This window comes from Colossoma macropomum, unplaced genomic scaffold (assembly GCF_904425465.1).
Source record: "Colossoma macropomum unplaced genomic scaffold, Colossoma_macropomum, whole genome shotgun sequence".
NCBI classification, from domain to species: Eukaryota; Metazoa; Chordata; class Actinopteri; order Characiformes; family Serrasalmidae; genus Colossoma; species Colossoma macropomum.
The window spans coordinates 2,732,616-2,756,369 of NW_023495280.1; the positions used below are offsets into that span (position 1 = coordinate 2,732,616).

Sequence of the window (23,754 nt, forward strand, 5' to 3'; positions counted from 1 at the left end):
GATTTAAACTCAAGAATTAGTAAGAAATGTCTATTCTCCATCTTTTTTCAACTGTGATATTATTGGTAGTTTTTTAAGACTTGTATTTGTAAAATTGTTAGGTTTAGTGGAAAACATAACATTCAGAAATGCTTTTCGCTAAAAGACATACAGAAAAGCTTTCCATGTTTATGTCAACAGTGACGTGCAGTTACTGATTTGGCTCCCTCTGGTGGCCAGAGAAAAACTGTTGCTCTGACCAAAATTAGCTGAAATCAAATAATAGATTTCCTGCACAGTACAACCTGCACATATTTGCAAAGTGACAATTCTCATTAAGATGCATAATTTGAAGCAATTGTCATGTTTTTATTGTTTTTATTCTTAGACAGGAATAGTTACATTTTAGATTTTTGGCAGGAAATTGAACATTGTAAGAGCTAACATAAGCAGAATCAAGCCAAATGTCATATGTTTCCTCAACTTATTAGTATCAATATACAAATCAATTCTGGTCACAATCAGAGCATAACTGACAAATTTGTGGTCCTCTGTTTTAGAATAGGCCGCATTGAACTGATTATTCCATAACTTGCAATAATATTGTACTTAAAAGGCAAGATTTTTTTAAATAATTATCGATCTTGAGACTTGGATGGTTGTTTAGAGACCAAGTTTGAGATGATGCAAAAACATTTCAACAAGCTGTATGAAACCATCAGTTTTCAAACTCTGATAATTTAAAGAAAAACAATAAAGTTTTTTAAAAGACTTATATTTCCAAAATTGTCAGGCACAGTGGAAAGCAATATAGTGGAAAGTAATGAAGTGGAAATATGAAGTGGAAATACAGAAATTGTCTTGACCTAAAGACATACGGTAAAGCTTTCCACTAATTGTATTTTTTTATTAATTAGTTCAACATTCACATTTGCAGTTGCTGATTTGGCTCCCTCTGGTGGCCAGACAAATATAAAACACCTCTTGCGCTAATTAAAATTTGTTGAAATCAAATTATATGATTTCCTGTACAGTTAAGCAACCTACACGTATTTGCAAAGTGTTACTTCTCATTAAGATGCATAATTTGAAACAATACTCATGTCTTTATTTTATTCTTAGACAGGAAAAATTACATTTTAGATTGTTGGCAGTACATTGAGCATTGTAAGAGCCAACTTAAGCCAAATGTCATATGTTTCCTCAGCTGATTATTGTCAAAGTATATATCAATTTTGGTCACAATCAGAGCATAAGTGACAGACTTGTGGTCCCTTGTTTCCAAATAGGCTGGACCACACTGACTGATTCATAACTTGCAATGATATTGTGCTTAAAAGGCAAGACTTTTTAAATAATTATTGATCTTAAGACTTTGAAGGTTGCTTAGAGACCAAGTTTGAGATGTTGCAAAAACATTTCAGCAAGCAGTATGAAAACAACAGTTTTTGATGATTTACAGAAAAACAACAGAGTTTTTAATATACTTGTATAAGCAAAATTGCTTGGCTCAGTGGAATACATAAAATTCACGAAGTTCCTTTGCCGCAAGAGAGATGTTGCAAAGACTACGACCATGAGCATGTTTGAAGTCATAATTTGCATTTAATGCTGATGCTCCCTGTGCTGGGCAGAAAAGATATTACCGTTATTAATTGTGTGGCCAACCTGGGTTTAAGTCAAATTTCCACATTTCCTGTGCAATTTTGGAACATACATATAATTGCAATGTTTTAGATGCTAATGAGATGTGTAATTTGAAACCAATGTCTTTCCTTTATTTCATTCATAGAAGAATATAATGACATTTTAATACTTACGCACTAGATTAAGTACTGTAGGGGCTTATGACAATCAATTTAAATGGAACTTTGCATGTTTCCTCAGAAAATGGTATTGTACAAGTTTACCAAGATTTATCACAATCACCTAAAAACTAAAGAATCTATAGCCCCCTACGTCAGAAAAGGCCAGGCCGAACAGATTCATTGGTGTCTTATGGCTGTTCTTTGTAATAAAGTCAAGGTTTTTTTGATAATTATTTACCTATGGCCTCCACAGATTGTTTTAAGACCAAAATTGAAACAATTGTCTTAAAATCCACAGACTAGTTTGAAAAGTTCAATTTTCAAACATTGATCAATCAAAGAAAAACTTTACAGAATTTTAAAAGACTTGTTTTTGATAAATGTCATTATCAGTGTAAGCAATGATATGTATTGATTTATTTTGAAATATAATAAAATTTATAGGACTTATTCTTGTTTATGCACTATAGCGCCACCTCATGGCCAACTGAGGTCAAACTTTATAGGCTATTAGAGATTGCCTATGTGGACATATGATATAATTTTTGTGATGACTGGCAAATGCTAAGCCCTCCAAATGCCTGTTGAAAGCTTATTGGCCAATGGTGGCCATATTTGTCCAATGATTCAGTTGTCCTTAATATATCTTGTAAAAATTAGGTAATGGATACAGCATGCAAAGTTTCAGCTCAATTGGCCAAGCGGTTGCTGAGAAACAGATTTTTCTTGTTATAGCGCCCCCTATTGAGTAATCGGTATCAAACTTGGTGGGCTTCCACAGAATCATGTGGAGTACAGGACTGGTAAGTTTGATGTGAATTGGCCAAAGCAATCTCGATCTGTAGCCATTTACGTGAATTAAGCCAAACCCAGTGGGGCTTAATTGGCACGTGGCAGCCATATTGTTTATAAATATTCAAATCTTTTTGATAATTCTTGACATCCATGCTCCCCTGAATATTTTGAGACCAATATTGTGTTGATATCTTTAAAAACCTCAGACTAGTAGAAAAATGTAGATGTCACATATTTTGCCAATTATGATGATGAATTTGGGGCCTGAGCTAAAGACATGCAGTGGAGGATGTAGAATAAAGCAAGGATTATGTAGAAGCAAGAATTTTGAGTGTAGCCCCCATGGTTCAGGAGATATGGGCAAAAAATAAAGTAAAATGTTGCTCTATAGTGCCACCATCAGGCCAACTGGGGTCATTTCAGTTGCCTGAGTAGTGGATCTACACCTACCCTCTAAGTTTGGTCTTTGGATGACTTATGGTGTCTTCTCAACAAACCGTTTTAGGGAAGAAAAAGAATAATAAGAAGAAATATAGCCGCAAGCGGCAATGAGCGGGTTCAAGCACGCAACAGTAGTACGGGCCCTCCTGCAGGTTTAGCCCATTAGGCCTAAAAAGGCCTCAAGCTGTTGGTTAAGGCCATTAGGCCTAAAAAGGACTCAAGCCTTCTATTATATTAGGCCTTAACAGGCCTCAAGCCTTTGTATAGTAAGTCTTTGTATAGTGAAATCTTTGGATGAATAAGCCAAAATAAAAGACAAGCAGTGCAATTTTTGACATAACATGTAATTAGAAAGTTGTTCATCGAAGTGGACTGAGTCACATGGTACCAATTATTTATATGTGGGCCTTGTAATAACATTGTAATAGCATTTTTATTGATTTTTCAGTGTTTTTGAGTGCTGAAGGACCCCCAAAGGCCAATCTGGACCAAACTTGGCATACTCTATTAGAATCTCAATTTGTATAAATCCTCAAAGTTTGAACGTGATCTGACCAATGACTGATGAGTTATAGCTAACCAAGCTCGCAATGCCATGTATGCAGTAATTAAGTGATTAATCCACATGACCTTGAGTAGAAAAGTGAAAATGTTTTTGATAATTATTTACCTAAAGATGCCAAAGAATTGTTCTAGACAAAATTTGACAAGATTGGATCAAAATCCAGAGACTAGTTCGAAAAGTATGGTTTTCAAACAGTTATCGATTACAAAAAAACTATACAGATTTGTAATAAACATGTATAGGCAAAATTGTTTGTCCCACTGTATTACAATAGGCTCTTGGTGAAAATTGTAATAATGTAGTAATAACATGTAATAATATGTAATTTTTTGAACTAGCGCCCCCCAGTGGTCAAATCTTTTGAAACTCAACTGGTTGTTAGAAAGTGGCTACATATAGACACCAGTCAAGTTTCATCATGATTGGTCAATGGTAAGCCTGTCAAATGGCCTGCTGAATGCTTATTGGCCGATGGCGACCACAAATTTCGATGTATTCAATTGTCCTTAAATGCACACTTGTAGTCTGGCCCAATGATGCTGCGTGCAAAGTTTCAGCTTGATCGGATGTTCAGATGCAGAGAAAATGCCCTGTTTTTGTTGCTCCGCCCCCTAATTACATATGTGCACAAAAATCGAACGGCTAACTCAGAATGGGCCACTGACATAGCCTGTGAAGTTTGAAATTTTTTGACTGAAGGATTCTTGAGTTACAGATTTTTCAATTAATTCTGAATTATTTTGAATTTATCCAGAAGGGTTCATTTGCATATGGCCGCCATGTTGTATGGAAAACTCAAAATATTTTTGATAATTATTGACCAGGACACTCTTCTGAATTTTTTGACACCAAAGACATGAGGATTGGGCAAAAATTGGAGGACTAGTTCGCAAAAGTAGGTTTCGCACATTTTGCAGTATTGCGAAAAATCTAAGTGGGCGGAGCTTAATAATCAAAATAGCCAAAAGGTTTATTTGGACCCATAGAATCAGGAAAAAAATATGGCTTGTCTGGCAAAAATCTGGTTTAGGAGATACAGACCCAAACGCGTTGGCCTGCGCTGTAGCGCCCCCTTGTGGCCGACAGGGCTGATTTCTTGTGCCTGAGTAGCGGGAGGGACTACTACCTATTGACCAAGTTTGGTGTCTCTAGGACTTACGGTTTGGGCTGTGCGTTCCGTTTCAGGGCAGAAAAATAATAATAAATATAGCCGCAAGCGGCAATGAGCGGGTCCAAGCACGCATAAGCCCAAGAAACTCTCATGCACTTTGAGCCTAATAGGCCTAATAAGGCCTAACACACTTTGGGCCTTCGAGGCAGAGAGGCCAAAAAGAAATCAGCGTTCATCAACAGGCCTTCATTTGTCATGAACAATGAGCACGGGCTTTAAAACCTAATATATGTTTATATTTCAATTTACTGATCTACAAAGGTTTGAAGGAATACATGAGTAATGGTAACAATTTCTGTCTTTGTTGCGTTTGCAAAGTATTTTGTTTCTCCATGTTAAAACCTTTGATAAGGATGACATAAATAGACCCAATGGACCCAATGGACCCCTTCAAGCATAAAGGACCTCAGTGAAAGTGGGTCAAAATTGGTCCAAAGGTCTTCAAATGTTACGAACATTGATCAGGGACCTTTGTCAAAGATGTTCACCGAGTTTTGTTCAGATTGACCTTTTGACCTTGGTATTACAAGCTGTAGTCTTTAAATGAATAATTCAAAATACCAGAGATGGAGTCCAATTTATGACACAACATGTAATTACAAAGTTATTAACATCAGTGAACTGAATCAAATGACACCTCTTATTTATCTGTAGACTTTGTAGTATTGTTGTAACAACATTTTTTAAGATTTTAGGTGTTTTTGAGTGCTAAAGCGCCACCTATTGGCCAATCAGGATGAAATTTTGCAGGCTACATCAGAGTCTCAATTTATAAACATACTTATAAATCTGAGATGATCGGACCAAGGACTGATGAGTTATAGCAATTAAAGCTAGCAACGCTATGGCTGCAATGATTTAGTGATGGAGGAAAACCACAATTAGCAAAAAATGGAAAATGTGCTGGATAATTATTTACCTAGAGAGGCTACAGAGTATTTCTAGACCAGATTTGAGAAGGTAGCTTCAAATTCCACGGACTAGTTCGAAAAGTGCTAATTTCAAACATTTGACGATTGAAAAAAAACTAAGCACTTTTTTAATAGACTTCAAATGACAAAAGTGTTTGGAAGACTGCACTGCATGAGGGCATCTAAGTTATTTGACCAAAAATGACAATCTGTACAAGATATACTTGATTTTCTGTTATAGCGCCCCCCAGTGGCCAAATGTTTTGAAACTTCACAGGTTGTTAGAAGGTGGTGAGACAGAGATAGCTGTCAAGTATTATGAGGATTGGCCAAGGCTAAGCCTGTCACATGGCTGCTGAAAGCTTATTGGCCGATGGCGGCCATAAATTTCAATATATCAAAGTGTCCTTAAAGAATCACTTAAAGTCTTACTAGTAGATGGTACTTGCAAAATTTCAACTTGATTGGATGTACAGATGCTGAGAAACAGCTATTAAGGCACATTAAGCATTTACAGCGCCCCCTAATGACCAATGTGCACAAAAATGGAATGGCTACCTCAGAGTCTCATTAGGAATAAGTCTGTCAAGTTTCAAATTTTTTGGATGAAGGATTCTTGAGTTACTGATTTTTCAATTAAATAAGAATTATTTTGATTTTTCCAGAAGGATTAATTTGCATATGGCAGCCATTTTGGTGACAAAATTAAAAATGTGCTGGATAATCATTGAGTCTTAGGCTCTTCTGAATTTTTTGACACCAAGAACATGAGGATTGGATGAAAACTGTAGGACTAGTTCGCAAAAGTAGTTTTTGCATATTATGCAAATTAGCTCAAAATCTAAGTGGGCGGAGCTTAATGGTCCAAATTACAAAGTTGTTTTCTTGGACGCAAGGAATCAGGAAAAAAATATATGATGTCTGGCAAAAATCTGGGGAAGGAATTATGGAGCCAAACGCGTTGTGTTGCGCAATAGCGCCACCTTTAGGCCGATTGGGCTCATTTCGCGAACCTGAGTAGCGGGAGGGACTACTACCTATTGACCAAGTTTCATGTCTCTAGGACTTACGGTTTGGTCTGGGCGATTCGTTTTATCGGAGAAAAAGAATAATAATAATAATAAATATAGCCGCAAGCGGCAATGAGCGGGTTCAAGCATGCAACAGCAGTACGGGCCCTTCTGCAGGTTTAGCCCATTAGGCCTAAAAAGGCCTCAAGCTTCTGGTACAGGCCATTAGGCCTAAAAAGGCCTCAAGCTTTTGGTTTCGCCCATTAGGCCTAAAAAGGCCTCAAGCCTTTTATTACAATAGGCTTAAACAGGCCTCAAGCCTTTGTATAGTAAGTCTTTGTATAGTGAAATCTTTGAAAGAATAAGCCAAAATAAAAGACAAGCCGTGCAATTTTTGACATAACATGTAATTAGAAAGTTGTTCATCGAAGTGGACTGAGTCACATGACACCAATTGTTTATATGTGGACATTGTAATAACATTGTAATAGCATTTTCATTGATTTTTCAGTGTTTTTGAGTGCTGAAGCACCCCCAAAGGCCAATGTGGACCAAAAGTGGCAGACACCATTAGAGTCCAAATATGTATAAATCCTCAAAGTTTGGACATGATCTGACCAATGGCTGGTGAGTTATAGCTAATCAAGCTAACAATACCACGTACGCAGGAATTTAGTGATTAATCCACATGACCCTGAGAAGAAAAGTCAAAATGTTTTTGATAATTATGTACCTAGAGATGCCAAAGAATTGTTCTAGACAAACTTTGAAAAGATTGGATCAAAATCCAGAGACTAGTTCAAAAAATAGGGTTTTGAAACATTTATCTATTACAAAAAAACGATACAGATTTTTAATAAACATGTATTGGCAAAATTGTTTGTCCCAATGTACTACAATAGGGTGTAGGTGAAAACTGTAATAATATTGTAATAACATGTAATAATATGTAATTTTTTGAAATAGCGCCCCCCAGTGGTCAAATCTTTTGAAACTCGACTGGTTGTTAGAAAGTGGCTAAATATAGACACCAGTCAAGTTTCGTCATGATTGGTCAATGGTAAGCCTGTCAAATGGCCTGCTGAATGCTTATTGGCCGATGGCGACCACAAATTTCAATGTATCCAAATGTCCTTATAGTCGCACTTGTAATCTGCCCCAATGATGCTGCATGCAAAGTTTCAGCTTGATAGGTTGTACGGCTGCAGAGAAAATGCCCTGTTTTTGTTGCTCCGCCCCCTAATTACTTATGCGCACAAAAATCGAATGGCTACCTCAGAATGGGCTAGTGACATGGCCTGTGAAGTTTGAAATTTTTTGACTGAAGGATTCTTGAGTTAGAGATTTTTCAATTAATTCTGAATTATTTTGAATTTATCCAGAAGGGTTCATTTGCATATGGCAGCCATGCTGTATGGAAAACTTAAAATGTTTTTGATAATTATTGACCTTGAGGCTCTTCTGAATTTTTTTACACCAAATGGATGAGGATCGGGCAAAAATTGGAGGACTAGTTCGCAAAAGTAGGTTTCGCACATTTTGTAGTATTGCGAAAAATCTAAGTGGGCGGAGCTAAATAATCAAAATAGCCAAAAGGTTTATTTGGACCCATAGAACCAGGAAAAAAATATGGCTTGTCTGGCAAAAATCTGGTTTAGGAGATATAGACCCAAACGCGTTGGCCTTCGCTGTAGCGCCCCCTTGTGGTCGACTGGGCTGATTTCTTGCGCCTGAGTAGCGGGAGGGACTACTACCTATTGACTAAGTTTGGTGTCTCTAGGACTTACGGTTTGGGCTGTGCGTTCCGTTTCAGGGCAGAAAAATAATAATAATAATAATACGAAAAATTCTCACAATTCCAATAGGGTTCAATGCATTGCATGCTTGAACCCTAATACAATGCATTGCATGCTTGAACCCTAATAATAATAATAAGAAAAACTCTAACAAAAACAATAGGGTCCTACGCACTTGCGTGCTTGGACCCTAATAATAAGAAAAACTCTAACAAAAACAATAGGGTCCTACGCACTTGCGTGCTTGGACCCTAATAATAATAATAAGAAGAAGAAAAATCCGCACAATTCCAATAGGGTTCTACGCACTTCGTGCTTGAACCCTAATAATAAGAAGAAAAATCTTGACAATTTCAATAGGGTTCAATGCATTGCATGCTTGAACCCTAATAAGAAAAATCTTGACAATTCCAATAGGGTTCAATGCATTGCATGCTTGAACCCTAATAATAAGAAAAATCTTGACAATTTCAATAGGGTTCAATGCATTGCATGCTTGAACCCTAATAATAATAAGAAAAATCTTGACAATTTCAATAGGGTTCTACGCACTTCGTGCTTGAACCCTAATAATAAGAAAAATCTTGACAAAAACAATAGGGTCCTACGCACTTGCGTGCTTGGACCCTAATAATAAGAAAAACTCTAACAAAAACAATAGGGTCCTACGCACTTGCGTGCTTGGACCCTAAAAATCTTGACAATTCCAATAGGGTTCAATGCATTGCATGCTTGAACCCTAATAAGAAGAAGAATAATAAGAAAAATCTTGACAATTTCAATAGGGTTCAATGCATTGCATGCTTGAACCCTAATAATAATAATAAGAAGAAGAAGAAAAATCCACACAATTCCAATAGGGTTCTACGCACTTCGTGCTTGAACCCTAATAAGAAAAATCCGCACAATTCCAATAGGGTTCTACGCACTTCGTGCTTGAACCCTAATAATAATAATAAGAAGAAGAAAAATCTTGACAAAAACAATAGGGTTCAATGCATTGCATGCTTGAACCCTAATAAGAAGAATAATAATAATAAGAAAAACTCTAACAAAAACAATAGGGTCCTACGCACTTGCGTGCTTGGACCCTAATAAGAAAAACTCTAACAAAAACAATAGGGTCCTACGCACTTGCGTGCTTGGACCCTAATAATAATAATAAGAAAAACTCTAACAAAAACAATAGGGTCCTACGCACTTGCGTGCTTGGACCCTAATAATAAGAAAAACTCTAACAAAAACAATACGGTCCTACGCACTTGCGTGCTTGGACCCTAATAATAATAATAAGAAAAACTCTAACAAAAACAATAGGGTCCTACGCACTGCGTGCTTGGACCCTAATAATAATAAGAAGAAGAAAAACTCTAACAAAAACAATAGGGTCCTACGCACTTGCGTGCTTGGACCCTAATAATAATAATAAGAAAAATCTTGACAATTTCACTAGGGTTCTACGCACTTCGTGCTTGAACCCTAATAAGAAAAATCTTGACAATTCCAATAGGGTTCAATGCATTGCATGCTTGAACCCTAAATATAGCCGCAAGCGGCAATGAGCGGGTCCAAGCACGCATAAGCACAAGAAGCTCTCATGCACTTTGAGCCAAATAGGCCTAATCAGGCCTCATGCAGTTTGGGCCTTCGAGGCATAGAGGCTGAAATGAAGTCTGAGTTTATCGCAAGGCCTTCATTTGTCATGAACCATTTTACTTTCAACATATGTTTACATTTCTATGGACTGATCTACACAGGTTTGTAGAACTTGCAAAGGATTATCAACACAGATGTCAAAAATACATGAGTAATGGTAAAATATCTGTCATAGTTGTGTTTGCAAGGGGTTTTGTTTCTCCATGTTTAAGGCTTTGATAATCAGGCCATAATGAGACCCAGTGCACTCCTTTTGGCACCGAGGAGCTCACTGAAAGTGGTTTAGAATTGGTCAAAAGGTCTCCACATGTTATGATAATTGATCAGGGAACTTGATCAAAACTGTTCACTGAGTTATGTTCAGATTGACCTTTTGACCTTAGTATAATAAGCTGTAATTGTTGAAGGAATAATTCAAAATACTACACAAGGAGTAAAATATTTGACATAACATGTAATTACAAAGTTATTCAGGTCAGTGAACTGAATCAAATGGCACCATGTGTTTATCTGTAGACTTTGTAATAACACTGTAATAACATCTTTAATGATTTTTGAGGTTTTTGACAGCTAAGGCGCCCTCTAAAGGTCATATCTGGACCAGATTTTGCACACCTTGTCTGAGTCTCAATGTATATAAGTACTCAAACTTTTGAGATGATACAACCAAAGACTGATGAGTCATAGCTGGCTTTGCCATGGCCGCAGTGGTGTATTAATGGAGCAACACCAGGTCGAGTCAATAAGTCAATAATTTTTTGATAATTATTTACCTAGAGAGGCAACAGAGTATAGTTAATATTTGGGTCAGCGAAATCTCCTGATTGATGTCCCTCTTAGAAACTGTGAAATAGTTCCATACAGCTGACATTTTTATTGTTGATCTGCTGCCACTCAACCTGTTAGAACATGAGAGTGAAGTGTTTTGAATTTCTCATTTTCATTAGCATTCAAATTACCAGTAAAGTCTCAGATACTGTTATTTCTTTGTAGGCTTACTGAATCTTTGTTGGCCTTTTTTCACTTTGATGGTTTTTCAGACAAAATTTTTCAGTGGCTGAAATTTCAGCGCACCCTGATCTTCTATTCCAAATTGACATGGTTAGTTAATTACTCAAGATGGAACAGCAGAATTAATTCCATAGCAGGCTAAGCGGAAGCTTGCCAGTGTCTCAACGTAAAGGCCGGAGATGCTTCCAAAAATAGCACAATTTACATACTTATATCCCTTACAGTAAAAGGAAGAACTCAGTAAAGAACAGTAGCCTTCTTCATTTATCTATAAACGAGAACAATCAATCATTATTCTCCACACCAAACCATCAGCAGCTCCACAACAGCATATAACTCAATAGCTTTTACTCATTGTGCGTTAACAGGGCATGCTGTTCTCCCCAAGCCAAAAAAAAGACTGGAAAGGAAAGCCTGACACCACAAAGCAAGACCTCTGTTAGCTAGATGACCTAAGGCAGTTGTCTTCAACCCTGGTCCTGGAGAGCTACCTTCCTGCAGAGTTTAGTTCCAACCTGTACCCAATAAGCTGCCCTGGCCCTTACTTTACTGTAATGCATCTGATCCAGCCAATCAGGGACTTGGGAAGAGGTTGATTAGCTGGAGCAGGTGTGGCAGATAGTGGTTGGAAGTAGGCTCTGCAGGAAGAAAGCTCTCCAGGACCAGGGTTGGATACCACCGTTCTAAAGGATACAGAGAGAATGGACAATTGTCATCATGAACTATGTCACAATATCACACACAGCCTACAGCTATCCAGCCCACAGCAGTTCAGCCTGCCCACTCGTACAGAAGTTATAAGAAGTGTTTCAGCCCAGACTGCTTTTTGAATGAGGCACAGCAAATTTGCTGTGGAGATCTAAGCAAACGAAGCAGCCAAAACAACCTTAAAAATGTTTTTTTGTGCCTTACTGAGCTAAACACTACAAACTATTTATGAGACTTTTGTCACATTTTATCAGTGTTTTCAAAAATAGTTTGGTCTCTCCCCTTTTAAAGAAAAAAGAGTCTTTCTTATAAAGACTGTGGTGACACGGTGAGGTTCAGCCTTAAATGTTTGTCATCCCCACAGAGAAATCAAACTCTTCTCAGCTGCAAAGGTAAGTAAAAAGTGTAAAAGAATAGCTGTCTGGTGGTCATTTTAGAAATCTAATTACATTTAGCAGATAATGCTTCAAAACTCAGGCCTTCATCTTATGATGGGTAGACCACTAACAAATCACATATGATATTTTAACGCTTGGCACTAACGTTATAGAAATATAAAAATAGAATGCAATGATATGCAAATCATGTAAACCATATTTTTAAAGGAAAATACTACAAAGACAATATATGAAATTGTTCAAACAGAAAAATTATATTGTTTTTTGAAAAAAAACATGCCCATTTTGAATTTGATGCCAACAACACGTTCCAAAAACATTGGGACAGGGGCATGTTTACCACTGTGTTTCATCACCTCTTCTTTTACAACACTCTTTAAGTGTTTGGGAGCTGAGGAGACCAATTGCTGTTGTTTTGAAAGTGAAATGTTTTCTATTCTTACTTAACATAGAATGTCTGCTGCTCAACAGTTTGGGGGCTCATTTGTCGTATTTTTCATTTCATAACCCTCCAAATGTTATCAGTGGTGACTGCAGGCAGGCCAGTTTAGTACCTGGACTCTTTTAATACAGAGTAATGCTGTTGTAATACATGCAGATTGAGGTTTGGTATTGCCTTGCTATAATAAGCAAAGCATATGTTGCCAAAACGTATATATCATTCAGCATTAATGATACCTTCACAGATGTGCATGTCACCCATGCCATGTGCACTAATGCACTCCTATTCCATCATGAATACGGGCTTTTGAACTGTACATTGATGACAAGCTGAGTGGTCTTTAGCCCAGAGGACACAGTGTCGATGATTTCCAAAAAGGATTTCAAATGTTGATTCTTTGGACCACAGGACACTCTTCCACTTCCCCTCAGTCCATTTTAAACGAGCTTGGGCCCAGAGAAGGTGGCAGCATTTCTGGATCCTGTGTATATTCATCTTTGCGTTTTTGAGTTTTAACTTGCATTTGTAGATGCAGTGATGAACTGTTTTCACAGACAGTGGTTTTCAGAAGTGAGCCCACGCAGTAATTTCCTCTACAGAATCATGTCTGTTTTTAATGCAGTGCCACCTGAGGGCCCAAAGATCACGGCCAGCAAAGACTGGTTTTTGGCTTTGTCCCCGGCGTTTTCTCCAGATTCTCTGAATCTTTTAATATTATTGTGTACCACAGATGATGAAAAGCAAACGTTCTTTGCTATCTTACTTTGAGAAATGTTATTCTTGAATTGTTGCACTATCTGATTGTGCAATCTTTCACAGAGTGGTGAACCCCTCCCCATCTTTATTTCTGAAAGACTCAGCCTCTCTGTGATGCTCATTTTATACCCACTTATATTACTGATCTGTTGCCAATCAACTACCCCATGTTTTTTTAAGCATTACACAACGTTACTAGCCTTTTGTTGCCGACAACATGTTGTTGGCAACAAATTCAAAATGGGCATTTTTTTCAAAAACAGTAACATTTCTCAGTTTCAACATTTGATATGTTGTTTTTGTACTATTTTCAATGAACTATAGGGTTTAAATGATATGCACATCATTGCATTTTGCTTTTATTTACATTTTTCACAGCGTCTCAATTTTTTTTAAAAAGTGTCCTGCGGCTGTATTCTTGACATTCCATCAGCATAGTGTGTATGAGCAGTCAGTGTTAGCTATTACTTTCAAATCAAGATATGAACAAAAAAATCCGTTTGATCTGAGGTGTTGATTTGTACCAAATAGATATGTTATCTTTGAACCCAGATTGTGCTTTATTGCCAGCAATAACATATCCAGACATCTGTAATTACCTTACATATTGTATCAGCACACACATCACAGGAGCTAAAAGCATACACATCACTAGAATCATACAATTATTTGGTCAGCGATATTCTGTCTCTACAATCAACCACACCATCAAACACTGTTGTGATCGCAAAAGTGAATAACGGCTGTGTATGTGTTTAATGGGGTTAATCAGTGTCAGCTTGACATTAGCTTATGCTTGGTGAACCCTGTTATTGCTCTGGTGTTAAATGTATTCACTGTCTAGGTGAAGCAGATATGATCTAGACATAAATTGCAAAAGTCAATTAACAGTCACTATCCATTGTTAATATAATTCTCTAATAACACTGGAGAATTATCAAAACTCCACACTCTTCCTTTTCCTAACTGTCTAGCTGTGTCAGACTGATGAGAGCAGACTTTGGGAACGTTACTGGGACATGCTGAAAGTTTTAAAGTTACTCATGTTTCTTCTCTCTACTGAAGATTTCTCCTTGGCTGGCTGAGCTCTTAAGCCTTTTTATGTATTTAAGCTCACAGCATTTTATTTTCTGTTGCTGTTGTTATACAGCCATAAAGCATGCAGCACACCATGGGTATATTTTGTCTGTCAGGATGCTTTATTAACTAATGCTATACAAACAGGGTCTCTATGAGTGCCACTGTTGCTGCCATGCTGACTACTGGTATGTGAACAATATGGTGTCGACAAGTGTGATGTCAAATACTATCTACATTAGGATCCGGTGTGGTGGTTAAGTAGGAAGCAGCGTCTAGCTACAAACAACAGTGTAATAAACCTTTATAACAGATTCAGAGAAGCTCAGGTAAGTTGCTTGCTGGAAGCTTTGTCTGGGGCAGGAGGAGATCAGTCACTTCGTGCAATGGAGAAGAACACGGGTAGCTGATGTATACACACCGGTACAAACTCTGATTGGTGCTTTGGCAAATCTGACGTCACAAATTTAGTCTCGCTCAACTTAAGCCAAACTGAAGAAAATGGCAGAAAAAAGTAATTTCAAAAATCTTTCAACAGAAAGGACCAACAGCATTCTTTTTCTGCCAGTTCACAGTAAAAATATCACTAAACTTAGAATTAGAAGAAAATCATTAAAATGAGTAGACATGGGCCAAGGTAACTCCTAATGCAAGACAAATGTACGATATCGCTTACAGAAAAGTCACATATATTTCACATGTGAAGAGGGCAAAAACCACGTTTACAAGAGGTCACACATTTTTAGCAATTAAAGTATTCAAAAACCATGTGTTTCTTTCACATGTGAAACTGAGGGCTAGCCTTGAGATAATATTGCAATGTTGTATTTATTTTTTCAGATATCTAATCAGTTGAAACTTAAAAAAAAAAGCAGAAGTGCTACATTTTTAAAATTATTATCAAAAATTAAATCATTTTAACATAATGAATGATTTTTATTCAATAGTTGGTATACTGTGTTGCATTAAATCCATTTAAATGGAACATTTTTTTCTTTATAATGAAAGATGCAGTTTGTCAGTGTTCCACAAGCACTGACGATATTCACGATATGTTCAGAAAAGCACTATGTTACAATACAATACAAAATTTATCACAATAATGATATATACTGTCATACTTCCCAGCTGTAAGATGGGCCCTTTAAGATGAAAAACTAAATAAAGAGCAAGCTAAGTTAACCAGCTATCTTTATCAAATAGCCCCCCAGTCAGCTCCAACCGGTCAGTAATGCGCAGGCGGATCACACCCAGCAGCACTGCGGGAACAGAGCAGCACAAAGCAGCCTTGCGCTCTGCACACAGCACGCCCCTCCGACCACCTCACCGGGGTTCTGCTTGGACAGCTCTCAGCTCTCAGAGGAAATGCAGAGCAGTGGCCTAGCTGCCATTAGGTTTGGGATTTGGATTAAACCTACTGACCATCTCCATGGTGGAAACAAAGCTTTGGCTTCCCACAAGCACACAAAACAATAATAAATAAATAAATAAAGAAGAATAAAATAACAGAGAAAGGGTAAACCAACCTTGTATACTTGTCCATATGTGCCGTTACCGACCACCTCCACCAGCTCAAAGATCCCAGCAGGGTCCTAAAAACAAAGACACAACAGAGCTACACTATAACACACAGTGCAGTGCAGTCACGCACACAGGTCGATTTAAAGTAACAAAGAAAGAGCAGGTTTTGCGCTAAGCTGCTGCTTTTACCGTCTTGCAAACAAAGAGCAGATGATCAACATCAATGAACGAAGCTGAAGTCAGCTTCTTGTTCCAATTTTTCCGTTCCACCTTAAACTGTGCAGCGGCTGCGCAGATGCATGCAATACAGAATGTAACTGCTGCACTATTTAAGGTGGAACGGGAAAATTCGAACAACAAGCTGGCGAATGGGAAACTGACCTGTTTCTATCATCAATAACAAAGTAACACACCAGCTTTAGTGGTCATATCCAGGAGTATGCAAATGAGAAGAACCCGCACACAGAATCCACAGAACTGTGTTTATCATTATCTGTGCTGTAATGCAGACTAACGCAGCGCTACTCACCCGCAGAGAGGCGAGGTCTATATCCACCAGACTTTTAGCTGGAGAGTCGTTCGCCATCTTATCAGTGGTTTTCGACGCTCACTCCGGTTGTTTCAGGCTGACGGTGTGTCTGCCACAAAGCAGCTCATTATTTGATTGTTGGTAATAATCCTGTTCTCTGTGTGGTCGCGGTGAGACCCCCGGACCACTTTTTCTCTTTTTCTTTCCTCCACCTTTGTGTTCCTGGAGAGGTCGAGCAGGAGGAGGACAGCAGAGCAGAGACAGGAGAGGCTGGTCTGTTTATTCCATGGCGGAGCTCTCAAAAGGAGAACGCCACTCACAGGACACCGTGAGGAATGACGGATACTGAAACTAGGTGGGGGAGGGTGCGGGAGTGAGGGAGGGGAGGGAAAGGGAGGGCGGGGGGAGGGGAGGGGAGGGAGGGAGAGGGCGGGGGGAGGGGGCGGGGTCGGGTAGCTAAAAACAGATCTGTGTATTATGCTGGCATTTATCAGGACTGCTCTACCCATAGGCTACGAATATTATATATGGCAATATATGAATTTCAAATATAATACATCGTGTTGTATCTCCAAAACGATAAACACGAAAAAACTAATTGTACTTTTAACGTACGCCAGTAACCAGACTTTTCCAAGTAATTTTTGGCCATTTCATTTAGTCCATTCATCATAGAATTTACACACAATGTAAGGGACAACAGGCGTTTTCACATTATGTCAAAACTGAAAAACTACAAAAAGGGAGATAGGAGTTTTTGTTCCGACAGCAGCAATGTATTATACAGGGGTGCTCCTGGTCCTGGAGATCTACCTGTGCCGATCAGTCTCAGATGGTGCATTGTTTTGCTACGGTTTCGGGTTGAACGTCGAAACATTACGATGTGCTTTGAAGCAGAGCGTTTTGAGGAACGTTTTCTCTCCTTTAATGGGCGTGTCATTCTCAATCAGCAACAACATGTAAATAATCCTCGCCATGTTAAAAAAACAGTGCACAAAATAGAAAAGTCCTCTACAAATGCGGTCGCTGCAACTTGGTGTACGCAATTAGTGAAGATGTTAGAAGACATGTTTGTCATAAGTATTTTATTGTAGCTTTTTTAAATAGAATAAGCTAGAAGGACGCAAAGCAAGGCAAAGATGTTTCTTCAAAGGTTCTTTAGTAAAGGAATTTGTTCTGTATAGATCATGAACCCCTTGCATAATTAAAGGGTTTGCATTGTGAAAGGATTCTTCAGATTGATTCTTCAGGAGAATGTGTTCTATGAAATGGAAAATGGTTCGATTTAGCACCAAAAAGGGTTCTTCTGTTGATATATCTCTGACATTGTAACAACAAAAGAACCTTTTTGGTGCTATATAGAACCCTTTTTAAAATGATTATATATAGAACCATCTACAACACATTGTCCATCAATCTGAAGAACCATTTCACCATTCAAAGAACCCTTTAATCGTGCAAGTGATTCTTACAGTTCTACATAGAACTATTCTCTTTACTAAAGAACCCTTGAAGAACCATCTTTTTTTAAGAGTGTAGCTCTCCAGGACCAGCACTAGGCACCCCTGATATATGGATTTCCCTTTTACATTTATATGTGGGTGGCATAAATTTCTGGCATGTTATATAATGTAAAAACAGACCTGTGTATAATGTGTAATATGTTGGCATTAGAGGTGGGCGATATCAGATTAAAAAAAATGCTATCAAAAACAATGAGTATGAATTTTATGAAATGAAATAAAATTATTTTTATTCAGCATTTTACCTACTACACTACACTAAATATGTGCATGACTAATTAAGCTGTTTTTCAATTAAATATGTAGTTGGTCAACGTTCTCAAAACACTGACTGTAGTAGTAGTGTCCATCTGCAGGGTCACAGCACCACAACTTTAGCCCCCACACTTTCTGCTCTCTCGGCCTCTGTCTAGGAACCACAGCCACACTTTCAGCTCTCATGACTACAGGTGTGAACGGTGGATTAAACATCTCTTTTACTCTTATTAGATGAGAGGCACTATTTTAACAGAGAAAATATTTGTACTTTTTGCACAAATATTTGTAATCTTTTAGTACAATATTTTGTACTGCAGGCTGCCATTAAGCATAGACAGGTGAAAATCATTACTCATTAGCTGTTTGTTTACACGGCAAGCCCGAACCTGCATGTCTTCCACCCAACGCCCGCAGACTTTGTTTTATTTCATAATCACAGAGACTGAATCTCAAAATGCTTCCAACTCCCTATGTAGTGCACCATGTATATTGTAAAATAAAAGACTCTATAAAAAAAAGTGCATTATATGTAAAATAGAAATCCATTTACATTTAACCATTAGCTCCATGACTTCCAGTCTAACATTTAGAGCACTGTTTGTGCGCAGAAGCCATAGTTTACTAATCTATCCAGTGCACTATGCAGGGAGTAGTGAGCCATCTGAGATTCATCCATGAGTATTTGAGGGTTTCTGAAAACGTTATGTCCTACCTTCCACGCCCTCCATGTAAGGTTCGGCAGCTACTTAGCCTCTCAACCACTAACATCATACCAGGAACTGGGAGTAGGGGTCTGACAGCCTGGTTCTAAGAGTATCCCATATATCAAGAAGATAGCAGGCCACTGTTGGCCCACTGACGGCAAAGCTATCAGCCCACTGGCCTTTTTTTCAGTGTTTTCCAGGTGGCCTACTTGTGGTTAAACAGAGTATTAGACAAAATGCTACTTTTTATCACTCATTTTCCACTCAGAGTCCAATTTACTTATTTTTCATTCATTTCCTCCTTAATAGTGCTTTGTAGGTTAGTTTAGTATATCATTTCAATAGGAATATAATAAATAAAGACAGTTATACAGCTGTAACCAGTCTAGCACAGTGCCAACAACAAGATTTATATTAGGCCTGGTCATTATTTTTTTCTCTCAATTTTTCGTAACATTTGTGTAAATCTATTTTCTGGAATAAAAGGCTGTGTGCATTTAAAATCTGTGTAAGGAGATTAAAAACTAGTTAGACCTTGTATGCAAGACAATAATCTGGGAGGTCAGAGGGTGGACCAGCAGTGGCATACAATCAGCCGGGTGCCGACCTTATCAAGCCAGTGGACCAATATACGCTTGCTTTCTGGGATTCAAATGAGCTAGCAAAATAGTTGTATATGCTGCATTTGGGTAGTGCCAGAAACTGGGAAATACCAATTTTCCTACTTGTACATCACACTTATACAGTTGATGTAGGCATATATAAAACTGGGAAACTGGAAATTCTAGGGCCTCATTTTAATTCTTTTTTTAACTTGCCCTCATTGACTTATATAATTCAAATAGAATGTGCTCACTCTCTGCAGGTTAGTGAGATAAGTGAGCTAATCAGCTAGCCCTGCAAACATTACAATGCAAAACGTTTTTAAGAAGTTTGAGCATTACATACATAATGTGTGTGAGTAATTGCTTTGTCTGGCTATAAACTTTGAGTAGAGCCATGCTGTAGTGCCTTTCTTTTTGTTCTTGTTAATCGTGTGGCCTTTAGCATGCTAACAAGCGAGCTAGCAGAAGAAAGTTTTATCAGCAGCACTTCAGAAAGTGGGACATCCAGGTTTATCTGGCAGACTTGTGGAACATGACATTTAGCAGCCTACCTGCAGCTAGCCATATTGTCTCCTCATGTTCAGGTCACATGGTGCACCAGCTGATGGACATGAGTTTCCCACCATTATGTCACAGCATGGGGGATGTTTTGTTCTATACGTAGATATTAGTGATTCACCTGAAAAAGCTTTAGATGGTCATGAAAGACCTATGTAAGGTACAACCAACCACCAAGCCCAGTGTAGCACTAGTCAACCAGAAACTGTACCGTTTGGTCCATGAAGGCAAGAAAATATGGCTCTAGACCCTGCAGCCTCATGATGTAGGAGGAGCAAACTACTGCTTTGGAATAGATTTTTGGGGTGGCCTGTTTTGATTTTTTATTTATTTGTATATTTTTGCTACCCGGTGAATGCAGAAGAAAGCCAAGGAAGATAAGTAACTTATAGCCGGAATCCCCCTTTAAAAAAGCAGTAAAACAGGTAAAACAACAAAAACAGTGTAATAGTTTTTTCTTCATTTCACTTTTTCAAGTTATGAATTACGAAATTACCGTGTTACTTCATGACCCTTATCGTTTTGAGCATGATTCATCATGTCACATTACTTAAAAGACAACATTTTTATTTTCCCAGAATGTTCCATCTAAATGACTTGACTCCTGAGTGACACAACCATCTACAACCCCACTTTCCAAAAAACTTGGGTTGCTGTGCAAAATGTAAGTAAAAACAGAGTGCAATGATAAATATAAAGAAAATAATACAAATGCAAGATATCAAATGTTGAAAGTGAGAAATTTTATATTTTTTTGAAAAAACATATGCCCGTTTTGAATTTGATGCCAGCAACACATTTTAACAAAGTTGGGACAGGAGCATGTTTACCGTGTGTTTCATCACTTCTTCTTTTAACAACTCTCTGTAAGCATTTGGGATCTGAGGAGACCAAGTGCTGTAGTTTTGAAAGTGAAATGTTTTCCCATTTTTGCTTGATACAGGATTTCAACTGCTCAACAGCTTGGGGTCTCCTTTATCGTATTTTTCGTTTCATAATGTGCCAAATGTTTTCAATAGGTGACAGGTCTGGAATGCTCTCCCAGACTCTCTATGGAGCCATGCTATTGTAATACCTGCAGAGTGAGGTTTGGCATTGTCTTGCTAAAATAAGCAAGACTGTCCCTGGAAAAGACATTGCCTGGATGACAGCAAATGTCACTCCAAAACCTGTATGTATCATTCAGCATTAATGGTGCCTTCACAGATGTGCAAGTCACGCATGCCATGTGTACTAATGCACCCCCATAGCATCATGGATGCTGGCTTTTGAACTGTACACTATCGAATGGTCCCTCTCCTCTTTAGACCAGAGGATGTGGCACCCATGATTTCCATAAAGAATGTCAAATTATGATTTGTCGGACCACAGGACACTTTTCCACTTTGCCTCAGTCCATCCTAAATGATATTGGCTCCAGAGAAGGCAGCTGCGTTTCTAGCTCCTGTTTACATCTGTTTTCATCTTTGCATGGCAGAATTTTAACTTGCATTTGAGGATACAGTGATGAAATATGTTCACAGACAATGGTTCAGAAGTGCCCTCTTGTCTTTTGTATACTCTGGTTACATTGAGAAATGTTATTATGTATATATTATAAATATATTATAAAATTATATTATAAAATTTTTATGCAACTTTAGTTTAATTCGATTTTCGTAGCTTGAAACCAATGTGAAATTATATTGCTCCCGTAGCACATTTGAAAAGATGCTTACCAGCACCATCTACTGGCTGACTGCATCCAGTGCCTCTCACCAAGCTGATGTTACAAAAATGAGCAATAGTTCCACACACAACCACATAAAACCAATGACCATATTTTTAACTTTGTCATTTTGTTGTTATTTGTGATTTTTGTTAAGTTGTATAATATAAAACACCCTGCAACTCACTTGAAACTCAAGCATAAGCATCTCAAGTTTCATAAAACAGCCAATCAAAATGTTGATAATGCATAAGATGATCATATCAAACGTCTTCATTCGAACAATTTATTTCAAGTGGTGAATGGACAAAACAATGAAACGGAACATGGTTTTCTGGATGTTTTTTATTTAAGGTAGTTTTTTAATTTTTAGTTACCTGTCAGTAAACTAACTAAACTAAAATTACTATAGTGGAGTAACTGAATGTGTTTTGTGTTTTTTATTGTTTTTCATTGCTTTGTGCAGCTGTCAAGTTGCACAGAAATCATGCTGCCTGCAATTCAGAACATGCAACTAGTTGCATGAAAGTTTCACCATGTATTGCCAGCCTTAGACAGCATAATTGGCCTCACAATCTAAAAAAAATGTTTTTTTGTTTTCAAAGAATTATTTCCTTAAAGACATTTCCACTAATGCACATGGATGGATGGAGCTCTTTGATTAATGTCCTTATTTTTTTATTTGAAAATGTAGTATATTTAATACAGTGTTGTCCTAAAGTCAAAGGACATTTTTCTGTATATTGAAATGAAAGACAGAAATGAGGCAAATTTAAAACTGTCAATAATCTCACTCACTGTTGTTCGTTTTATTATGTCAGAGCAGATGTTTGTATGAAACAGGTTCTGGATTTAAGATTAACAGTGCATACCTCCCAGATGCTGAGAGGTTCCAAAAAAGGTTCTGCATTATTCACAAGCAGAAACTACTCTCGTGTCCTGCCTTCCGCAGAGCTTTTGAAAGACGCATGAAACTCATGAGACCCAGGTTTGGCTCAAAGCCCAGATTTCTTTTTTTGAGCCTAAAAGTCTGGGTCATGGTTACTAGATCCTAAGCCTCTCTCCAGAATTTGATTTCCCTGTTTTAAGGTAAATGGGTAAAGGTCCCTGGGATTGTGTATAAGAGCTCATGTCGATCATTTCCTACTCTTAAAAAGCCTTCAAAACATTGGTTTCAATCTAAGGGGTACTAACTGGATTAGACACTATCTTTCCAATGAAAATGTAAAGAATTTTCCCATGAGGTAATGTATAGTAAGAAATGTAAACAAATATGAGGTAATGTGTGACAAAAAAGATGAAAACAATTTTCCTGTGAAAAAAATATATAACTTTTCCCAGGGTACCTGTTGAGAGAAAAGTGTGAGCAAATTTTCCCTTGAGAAGTGTTAATGAAAAAATTGAATGTGAATTTTATGTAAAATTTAAAGCGTGAAAAAAATGGCACGTCATGAAGGATAAGGATAAAACTACTGTTCCACAGTATCATGTGTGGGAATGTTTTTCCAAAACTTCCCAAGCTTGTCTTCCCAGCATGATCATGTCCAACCTTGTCACCTGTATCACCATTTCAGATGAAGACACCAGAGTCCAGTCAACTCCGCAAAGAGACAGTGTATTGATAACAGGATACAGAGCGATGGTTATGACCATGTTGCGATGACTGGGGGTGAAAACTTTCTATGCATGGAGGACCCTATGGACTTGTTTAATCTTCAACATTTAGTGGACAAAACGTTTCGCAACAACATCAGTCAATAGAATGAGTGTTGCTCAATAAAACAATGCAGGAATATTGATCGAAGCTGACAATGGATTACAGCC

General features: G+C 37.8%; 1 protein-coding gene across 8 annotated transcripts in view; it reads right to left on the reverse strand.

Annotated features, from left to right (window-relative positions):
- The window catches only part of map4k4 (mitogen-activated protein kinase kinase kinase kinase 4), a 105,296-nt gene extending 88,403 nt beyond the window's left edge, over positions 1-16,893 (reverse strand). For all 8 annotated transcript variants that reach the window (XR_005006545.1, XR_005006546.1, XM_036561899.1 and 5 more), the window contains exons 1-2: positions 16,575-16,893; positions 16,051-16,116 (exon numbers count right to left, since the gene is read on the reverse strand). Coding sequence is in view for 6 of the 8 variants with exons in the window: in XM_036561899.1 (XP_036417792.1) it covers positions 16,051-16,116; positions 16,575-16,631 (123 nt within the window). In the remaining 2 variants the exon portion in view is untranslated. The remainder of the gene's footprint in view (positions 1-16,050; positions 16,117-16,574) is intronic.
- Positions 16,894-23,754: the final 6,861 nt, after the last annotated feature.